The sequence below is a fragment of the Simochromis diagramma genome, unplaced genomic scaffold (assembly GCF_900408965.1).
Source record: "Simochromis diagramma unplaced genomic scaffold, fSimDia1.1 OVJJ01000304.1, whole genome shotgun sequence".
NCBI classification, from domain to species: domain Eukaryota; kingdom Metazoa; phylum Chordata; class Actinopteri; order Cichliformes; family Cichlidae; genus Simochromis; species Simochromis diagramma.
Window position 1 is genome coordinate 6,949,493 of NW_024387030.1, and position 10,537 is coordinate 6,960,029.

General features: G+C 41.5%; 1 protein-coding gene across 1 annotated transcript; it reads right to left on the reverse strand.

The window, feature by feature from the left end:
- Positions 1-2,008: 2,008 nt before the first annotated feature.
- pax9 (paired box 9) lies at positions 2,009-10,301 on the reverse strand. The gene is made up of 4 exons (XM_040042857.1): positions 10,037-10,301; positions 8,845-9,459; positions 6,712-6,851; positions 2,009-3,048 (listed from the first exon to the last, which is right to left on the reverse strand). Exons 1-4 carry the CDS (start codon positions 10,038-10,040, stop codon positions 2,794-2,796), a joined length of 1,014 nt encoding a protein of 337 aa, XP_039898791.1. The 5' UTR covers positions 10,041-10,301; the 3' UTR covers positions 2,009-2,793.
- Between the last annotated feature and the right edge of the window lie 236 nt (positions 10,302-10,537).

The following is a 10,537-nucleotide window of genomic DNA, read 5'->3' on the forward strand; positions in this document are numbered from 1 at the left end:
AAACATTCTGGCTGTTGTCAGCTGCTTTTAAAAGTGTTCATTGAGCAGAAGCACGCATGAAGTCCTGTATTCAGCCGGTATTACTTTCTCTGCTCAGTGTTACTCTGTAAATGGCTGTCTTGCTTCTAATTGCATGCGGAGAAGTAAAGATAACCATATGACACTGAAGTCAGACTCAACTTAATTAATTGTAAACACGTGTCTGCCCTTATTATTTTTTTTTAAGTACGCCTTTTAGACCTCTCTTTCCATAAAGCTGACCAACATTAAACTACAAGAGCAGGGATTGTTAGACTTTCGAGAAGCTTCCTCCTGTCTAGAAAACACACTGTTCCTGTTTTTTGAATACTGTTGTCAATTAAGACAACCACATTTTAATTTTGTTCTGTGAGTCAGACTAGACTAACAAGGCTGTGTGCAGTTCATGTAGCTTAGTTGAAAGGAAAAGTTGTTTGGCCTTGTTGTGTGTCGGCTGAGGTAAAGAACAGAGCGTGTAACGACTCTTTCATGCCACTCAGAGACTTAACTATCATTTGCCGTTCATGATGGATGGTGGATGGTAAAAGGCTGGCCGCGATGGCTGGCTGGTACAGCGAGTGAACATCACGTCTCTGTGATGTGGTTCACATACGGTCAAAGAAACACTACGATCCCTGAGCAACGGTCCGTGACCACTGGATGCGGGGAAGACTGCTTTCCAAGTCAAATCAGCTCCTGCATGGGGAGGACTGTTGACACTGTCACGTGCAGAGGCTGTTTATGCTGTATCGCGGGAGGGAAAGAAAAACTGAGCCGCGCACCTACTGAACCATCGGCAGCAGGTAATGCTATGCGAAAGAGCTGGGTAAGCACCTATATCAAGTTATCAATCTACAACTTCAACTAAAGCCCAGTTTGTGTAAATCTGTGGTTTCCACTGCAGGGCTAGACAAGGCTTGCCAGACTCACTCGTAATTTATTACACTACACTCTTCCCCCCTCTACACTTTCAGAAAGTATTTTTGCATCATTTTGCAAACATGTCATTTGTCAGATGGCCTGTGTGCTTTTCCTTTGTAATGAACACGTTGAGTTGGCCCTGACAGCCCTATTTGGCCCTTTATGTGGCTGCTGGAGGTTCGTGTTTGGGTCACATGTCTGATGACCTTGGAAACCGCAGGCCAATGAGCCTATTTGTGGCTCTCTGAATGTACATGGACTGCACCTGACCCCAGGAGTCTAGGACTCTTGGGCACACAGATCTCAAATTTGTTTGAAAAGCTCATATTTTTATTTACTACTTTTCCCACAAAACCATATGAAAAAAATTCTATGACTTAAAATGGTTGAAAATTATAATGCATGACATTAGGCTGTTATTATTATTTTTTTAAAGACAGCAGGGCTTTACTGGAATTAATATTCTATGTTTCAAAGTATAAATATACACTGCATTTTGACTTTTTTTTTTTCAGTTTGGTTGCAGTGGGAAATGTCCAAATTTCTCTTACGTTTTGCACATTTTATTCATTTGTGTTTTATTTTTATTTATAATTTTTATGGGAATAGTCGAAAAATAGTGCGAACCCAAATTACTCAAATTGTGTTTTTGTCACTCTAATGCACAGGTATATTTTTTTATGATTACAGAAAGGACCGCATTAAATGTAATGAGGTGAGAAGACATGTACCCATTTTTAATGGCCAAAGGACTTTCAAAGAATTGCTTCAAGTGGTCGCAAACCCTCGTGCTCCCAAAGCATTTCTGATGAAGTTTCCTAGTGAGCCATGACGCATGGTAATAGAAAATACAGGCCTTGTCAGCGTGCACACGTCTTTTTTTTTTTTTCTTTTATGGAAAGCAGTTTCCTGCTCATGTAAAACAGGCCAGTAGGCCACAATGCCCTGAGTCTAGAATAGCTGGAAGAAAAAGAGATGAAATATTTTTAGCTGTGATGGTGCACTTGTTTTCTGTTCTCCGAATAATAAGTGTTGAGGAATCCCCAAACAGCCAGAAAACTCCACGAAGACCAATAAAAGCCAAACAATTTAATAAGATACATTCAATTTCATTGTGCAACATTTGACAATTAATTATGTTAATGCTCTAGACTCCAATGTGCCCAATGCCAATTCTGTCTAAATGTGCGTGGAGATGTCCATGCTTTCTGTAAGACTAATTGCACTTCATTCAACGTACCTTTAATCTAATAAATAAACTTCCCTTTGAAGCTCTTGCATAGGCTACACTTTTAGAGAAGTGGAAAACAACGCTCCATAACACAGTTACTTTTATCAAATCATAAACAAAAAGCATACAAACATAAAAAAACAATAGCAATTATTATTATTAAGCACCCTGAAACACTAATGTAAAGTTTTTTTTCCCTTTTCTTTGATTCTGTATTCATGAAGTTATACATTACCCCATTTTGCCCAGAGACATTTGCAGATGTGCAGTAAAGAATCTGAGAGGAATTATGTTGATGGGTGGTGTAGCAGTCATATGTCAGTCTTTGGAACACCTGTCCTGCAAGTACTTTTAGACAACACATTTGCTGTAAAAACTGACAGGCTTTTTATTCGTTGTGTGTCTTTGGTCTGACTGCGCTTAGCTCGGAGGAGCATCATATACCCAGTGGCGCAAATATGAGTCCTGGGGCCGAGTCCTTCATAGAAAGCTGGCAGTGGGAGTGGAAAACAGTTGCCACCACGGACAGACTTGGAGTTGAATGTCCTCTCCGTCTCTCACCCAACCCACTCCCCTTCACACCCTCCCACCCCCCTTTCTCCCATCAGTCTGTGGAGTTGACTTCACAGCGCCGAGGCGGCGACTGGGTGGATGGCGTCACGGTTGGCTGACATCCTCTTGAAGGCCAGCGGGGTGGCGATGTCACAGCTGTGGGGAGATAGAGCATTGCCACTGGCTGGCTGCCACGTGGGTCCGGTCACATAGGCCGACGTGGTGGCGCTGTACCCCATGTAGGGTGACACTTGGGTGGGAGGGTGGTAGGGAGGGATGCTGGGTGCTGTGACATAGCTGTTCACTGTGGGCAAGCCATTCGGCGTCTGGGATTTAAAGAAGAAAGGGGAAAATAAGATTAAGATAAGAGCCTCTTAATTATAGGTTTAAAAAGTCACTAATAACTCATTTCATCATTAGTCATTTTCCTTTTCTAAAAAATGATCAAAAGGAAATTGTTTGCCACAGACATTTTCCTAAATAGGGACTGTAATAAGTTCAAAAAATTTCTGCCCATCCCAGGGAAACACACAAAAGCAGCTGTTGTAATTAGAAAAGGAAAGAAAAACTGGGGCAAGCTGTAGAAGAAAGTGAAAGTGATGTTGGTTGAATTATAAACAGCAGAGAGCTTAATTCTAACTTCACAGCTACCACATGAAAATAAATATTTTCCCAGTTTCGGGAAGCATACGTGCACTATATGGAGCTTGTTTTCTACTCAAAAGTGGACATTGCACCAGTGTTGCTGATAAACTGCGCCATATGATGGGAGACAGGCTGGTTGGGGGTGGCACTTAAAGGATGTCATGACAGACTGAGAGGGAAAAGGCACGCACAGGGGAAATATCATGGTTCGAACCAGGAATGGGCTTTGCTTCTCTGGCACAGCGACAGGACTTAACTTGAGGAATTCACCAAAGCATTTCAGCAGGGAGGCAGAATTTCTGTTCCTGGGTGGTCCCGGACTACTGAGAATTATTTCTATACAACTGGGATCTTTTCTGTTCCTCTCACTTATTTTCATAGACTTGCTTGACTGACAAAGTCACTGGCAACTATCTTAAAAGAGATATGAAAAATTATCTTCCTAACTGGCATTTGCGGTGATTATAAAAACACAAGTACAGAGAAAAAACTGTGCGTGTGTGTGTGTGTGTGTGTGTGTGTGTGTGTGTGTGTGTGTGTGTGTGTGTGTGTGTGTGTGTGTGTGTGTGTGTGTGTGCATGCCTGGGCCTGGGCCTGGGCCTGCAGGTGTCTGTGGGTCTGTACTGGGTGGCTGTGGGTGTCTGGGGCAGTTGTTTGTGGGTGTCTGACCATGTGTGTATGAGTATGCGGGTGTTTTGTATCATAACTTCACTCAAATATACTGAAATGTATTTCATTAAGTCCTGTACAGACAGCCCATTATATTATTGTTGTTTTTTTCCAATTTAAATCAACAAATGTAATTAAACAGTTTCCCCAAAATTAACACATTTCCACTCTTGAAAAACATCATATATTACACACAGCCTAGTGTTTGCACATGGTATACTTATACATACAGACACACATTCGGCTCATGGCAATGTCTATCTATCTATAGGTATAGATATAACATAGATATAGATATATAGTATATAGAGAGAAAGAAAAGAAAAGAAACTCCCTTTCAGTTTTACGCAATTGACTACTGCAAGAACACAACTAACTGCAGCCTCAGGAATGACCACATAGTTGAATCAACACCTGTCTGACACAAAGTCAACAAAATCAAACGAGTATACAAAAGGCGAATTTATGGGACTGATCTTGTATCTGATTGTATAATTTATTAGGCGGACCTGTTCTTTCATCCTCCGCCCTCCGTATATATAAAACTTTTTTAAACTTGAATTACATCACTTGTACTTACTTTAACATTACTATTAAAAAGTTTTAAAATTCATATTAATAATAATAACATTAAAGTGTTTCATTGTTATGAATAATAATAAAAATAAATAAAACACTTGGTGTATTTGGTCGACTATGCGACAAAATACTTTAGCGAATTTACTGCTGCTCTAATCCCTGTATTTATTTTTTAAATAAATAATTTAAACTAAACTTCAGGACATTTACGAGTTTGTTTGTTTGTTTGTTTTTGTTAAATTTCTAGAGAGTACAAATTTAAAATATTTTTTTTAGATATATATAATATGTAGGCTATGTTTTGTTAAACATTTCGCCTCTTTCTGGTGTTTTTAAAACACTTTTGCATTAACTCCGACCCGCGGTTCGTGATTTAACCTTAATCTGTGTTAATGATGCTCGCTATCTTGCAGAGAAGCACACACGGGTGCATCTGCCCGCTTTGCCTTCAGAGCAGAGGCCAAAGGTTTCTAGCCGCGGTCTTGGTCCTTATGGAAAAATAGGTGTTAGGAAATTTGTCAGAAATGTAAAGCCGTCAAAGGTTTTCATTGGCCAGCTTTGGTTAGTTTTCTTAGCTGAAAGTCAACCTTTAGAAAAATTAAAAAAGAAAACCAAAAACGAAAAGTTCCCTGCTGCTGCAAGAAAGATCGTGCTTTGAAACTGGTGGTAAAAAGTGACTTGTAGTTTGATAGATACAAAGTTGTTTAGCCATCTTGTTTGAACACGATCCTGGCAAGAACGCACTTTCCCTGCGTCTCAGCCTGTCTGACAAACACAAATTTAACAAAGTCTAAAGTCACATTAGATCTTAGCAGGCTGCAGAGTCTGCATGTATAAAATGGGAGTGATGGGGCACATTTTAATCCTCAGTGTTTTGGTGGAACAGTTCTTGCTTCGCCATTCTTTGTTTTTCATGCAATAAACTGTGTAATTTATGGAGTTGTTATTTTCTGCATTTAATGGCTCACTTCTGTTTTTGTATAGCTGCTTGGCTAACCGCTCAGACAGTTAGTGTGCGTCCACTTTGAGCGCTCCCAATCTTCCAGCATCGGTTCAATCTTTTTTTTCCCTTCATAATGAGAATGAAAGGTCCCCCATGATAAAGTAGCAAAATAAATGATGTGCATGGAAACGTTTTCTGTCAGTGACCAGAATCACAAGCCCTTTCAAAATAAAAGAAGAAAAGGAAAGCATGCGCACACAAGCGTGATTTGGGAGGGAAATGACATTAAAGGCCTGCGATGAGTGGTGTGTAGACCTGCGTTAGTTTTAGATAGAAAAGCGGAGATAAAGCTGAATAAAAATCTATCCAATCACTTTCAGACTTGCAGCTTATTGAGTTTGGCCATATACATTTTATTAAAGCTACATAACATTAGGAAATAAAACGAAAAACATCTTAAGTTGCATGAAAGTCAGTAACGATTCGTGTATTAATTTTTGACTATTGTACGTTTGAGTCGGCGTTTTTAGCGTGGACTTAACCGCTCCAGCAAAATAACGAATGCACCGGACGCTTAGAGCTGCAGGACTGCCATTAAGGACACAACAATATCCCAAAGCCTACTTTAAAACTCACAGACAAATGACGGGACGATGGTTGTCGTTGACTAGGCTACAGCATTAAAACCAGCCAATTCAAATACTGTATAATTTACCAGGGAAACGAAAACAGGCGGCAACTGGCTCTTATTCAGGGGTCCAGCTATTGTCTCGAGTGTGAAGCACGCTACACTTAATTTTCAAAATCCTAAAAGTTAATAATAACTAGGCTATTTAAACCCCCTTTGATGTGCTTATTGTTAAATAATCTGCTCTGTAATCATCCATAAAAGCACTGACCAAGCAGCAGGGCCTAAACGAACTGGCCCTTGTAAAGCCAGAATAAAAAAAAGAGAAGAGAGAGTGAAATAAAAATGCACCCCAGCCAGCAGAAGGAGCGCATTAATGCTGTGAAATGGGAAGTTTCCATGCTAACTGTTAAAATAGAAGAATACTCAAGTCTGCAAGTAGATTAATAGCCTACACTCTTTTCGCTCTTTCTGTACTCCTGATTAAAAAAAAAAAAATTAAAATTGAGATTTCCACTTTTTTACCTGTGTGTATTTTGCCTCAGGTTCTAAATGCGCCTTATCCATGCCATTGACTAGTGAAGAGCTTGCTGGTGGGAAATTAGTCCTGTTAATAGCGCTCCATTCTTCTAGTTTGGTGCTGGGAAAGGATGGACTGTCACTAACTGGGAGGGGGGCAAAAGAGAAAGAGAGAAGAGAGGGCGGTCAGGAGGAGATTGTGCTAAGGTTAGGGGGAAAAAAGACCGGCACAGGCCGCTGCTGTGATTCATGCATCCGTTAACCGCAGGTTAGCCAGGTTGCACAAGACAATAAACCCTGTGACATTCTGAACTGATTATTTGTCAATTTAGGCATGAATAGCACGTAGGTTGAAGGTCTTTCCTGTGCGTAATGCTTCTTTAAATGTTTCCTTGAGCCATTAAACAATTATCTTTGTATTATCTATTATCCGATGTACTGTATTTCAGCCGAGTTTCAAGTGTATGAAACCTAGACTCTGTATTATTTTTTTCAAAAATTTTCCAGATGTCTGAAATTGAGATAATCTCTTCTGAAAATAAAAGTTTGGGGAAAGTATTTTTTGCCTGATAATTGCCTTTTGTCGTAAATTTATATTTTTCTTTAGGGTTGTGAATGAGAACCTAACACAAAGGTGAAATTATCTGTCATATTTTTAATTATGTATTTATTTATTTTATTCGTCGTAAAGAAAATGTGCTCAGAATCGATGGGACTAAATGTAGTTGGGGTTTTTTTAATCCATTTTCTTTTTTAAGTTATGGCTAAAGCGACTCCCTCTCTCTGGGTCAAGGATATTAGAGAAAAAAAAACAAATTGTCTCGCTGTCGGAGACAAATTGAATTGACTTTCATCGTCTCCTTCTTGTGCATGATGAGCACACTACATAGATTCCCCGTTGTTTACTGTGAGAGAAGCCATCACAACAATTTCGACAAAGAGCTTTAAACAAACTGCGTGCTGCACATATTAATATTACAACACTCTGCGACTTTATCAACCCACCGTTGTTCGTGTGCGTAAAAATAAAAACTACCCTAGACAAAGTCACTAATATTTTACATTTTTAGCCGTGCACGTGTTTTATTTTATTTTATTTCTTATCATTTCCATTAATTCCAAACCCATTTAAAAAGTATGTGGCAAATCTCTCACTTCACTAAATGTACTAAAAACTTCAACTCAGCGTTCAAAAACCTGCCACAAGCATCTGCTAATAATTTAGAAATGCATAAATTGTTTATAAAGGCAGCCGCTCAAAACACTGTTCTCCCCCCACCCCCACCCCGTGAGCTTTCGTGGATATCTGCTTTACATTTATGTTATTTATATTGCTCGAGTGAAGATTTGCATGGCGGTGGAAGTGGAAGAGGCCGGGGCGTGTTTCTGCATGGCAGCCCTGAATCCTGACAGCAACAGGATTGCGGCAATGGACTGACAACACTTCCCTTCCTGCCACTGGAAAACAAGCTCTTAGAAGAAGCCCTCTCACACCACCGAGCCGACCATTAGCACTGATTTATGCTGGATCCTGTTTCACTGTTTCCAAAACAATTGCGGTTTTGTTGAGTACAAGACAAAGTTATCTGGGCCTACCTGCATGTGGACAAAACACAACCCACGCAGCAGAAAACGCATTCTAATGCGAGATACTTATTTGAGGCCTGAATCGGGCAAACCGCTGAATGCACAGTTCTGCACAAAACGACTCGCTCCAAGTCATGGCAAACATTCAGCACACCTCATTTTGATACACTTCGTCTCACCGCCTTTCCCTCCGCTGTCCCTCTAATATTCCACATCCGCCTCTTAATTATTCTTGCAAGCTGGACCATCTGTTTCTGAACTAACCTGCCTCCTTTTAAAATCAATATCAGCAGGCAGGTCAAATGGCATTTAAGCTTTCTCTCTCCAAAAAGGCCTGTGGGTTTATAACGTTCCAATAGTTACTTTTGGAGGCCTATAAAAACAATTACACTAACTCAAAGGGAGAAAAAAAAACACAAGTGCCGGTTTTATTCCAAATACACACACACATACACACACACATTCGCACTCTTGCGCGCAAAACCCCTTCAAAAGTTGGTTATATGTGGTGCAATAAACAAATGTAACCGCCCTCCATGCAGCCATGCTTACTTTGTTGCTCTGTAATAGACCGTATCCCCAGAATATCAGTTACAGAGTGCGAGGAAGGCCATATCCTGTGCATGGCCATGTGTCCGGGAAGGGTGGGCATGCCAGGGGGAGTGGGCACTTTGGACGTCGGGTATGAGTATAAGTGGTTGTAGGGTAACGTTGGTTGTGGCGGTGGATGAGGCGCCTGCTTGCCCGACTCATACTGGCTTTGCTGGGACAGATTCCCAATCTTGTTTCGGAGGATCCGACTGATGGAGCTGACGGAGGGCAGGTTGAACTTGTCGCAAACCCCGTCAGCGAGTAGCCTGTCTCGGATCTCCCAGGCAAAAATCCCCGGGTCTCTCTGCTTGTATGTCCGTATGTGTTTGACAACGGTGGGTGTGGTGACCCGCGGCTTGCTGCCTCCGATTGCCCCCGGGAGGATGGAGCCGGTCTCGTTGTAGCGAGCCAGGATCTTGCTGACACAGCCGTGGGACACGCGCAACTGCCTGCTGATGTCACAGGGTCGAATCCCGAGTTGGGCCAGCTCCACTATCCTGAGCCGGATGGCGTTGGGGAGCGGCCTGCCGTTTACGAAAACACCACCGAGTTGGTTCACTTCACCGAAGGCAGGCTCTGGTGTCAAAAACAAACACACAGAAGGGCACAACAGTGAGACAGCGATTAGGTAACCAACCCAAGGCCCTCCACACTGCTAACGACCCCTTATTTATAATATAACAGAATATTTAAATAATATATGCTTATATTACAGATATGAATTTCAGCAGATATGCTGATAGTTTATTTGTGTCTCAGTCAACATATTTCAAGTTTTGTTATTTATATACGACGGGGGGGAAAATCCACCTTCTCACATTTGCACTTGATTTTAAACTTGAATTTTTGTTTTTTCAGCAAAGTTTTCACTCCCGCTAAACAACTGAAGTTATGGATCAACTGTGTTAAGTGATCGCTGATAGCTGTCGTTCATGCAGGGTAGATTTCACACCGATGTCCGGTGGGAAGTGCCAAAATTCGTGCGTAACCTCCACATAATTACTCATCGTCCTGTTTTATATCCTCTGGATTAAAGACTAAACTAACACCACAGACAATATCTCGCTAAATTCCCCCCACCTTGCTTTAAGAAGTTGCACCGATCGCTGCATCTCTGTCAAGAAACCAAAAAGCGATACGACACTGAACTCACCCATCGTGTTAAAGCCGCAAATGAAGAATACGGTGTCCGCTTTGTGCCTCCTGCGTGGGTCCTGCTCCGCGTCCAGCGTGTCCACTTTCTAAAATCGCGTCCAAGAAAATCTTCTTGCGCGATAAGGAACAAGAGAGACAAAATTCTCGATCTGTTTCCTGACGGCGCTGGAGACAGGCTTACATTTCAATCTGTTGAAATCAGGAGGCTGGGCTTCCGAGGGTTCTCCCCCCGCTGATTGGATCGGACCCTCCCATTTGCCTTCGAGTTTGCACAGATCTAAATTATCATTGGCCCAGAAGTTTGTCATGACAACTTCAGAGTGTCACACACACCCACACACCCGGGTCCCTCTCATCCTGCTATCCAAAAAACGGGGACATGCCACCATGAATGGCTTTGTTTTTGAGGCAGGTTGAGTGCAATCCAGTATCCGTACGGGATCGCATCTTCACTCTTTCAACAATGATGTGAAAATACCAAAAAAAGATGACAAACAGG

Coding starts and splice junctions, on each gene's coding strand:
- pax9 (XM_040042857.1), bottom strand. Junction 6,852..8,844: donor GTCTATTACAGAGCAACAAA/GTAAGCATGGCT, acceptor CCCCCCTCCCAG/TTAGTGACAGTCCATCCTTT. Junction 3,049..6,711: donor CTGAGGCAAAATACACACAG/GTAAAAAAGTGG, acceptor TTTAAATCCCAG/ACGCCGAATGGCTTGCCCAC.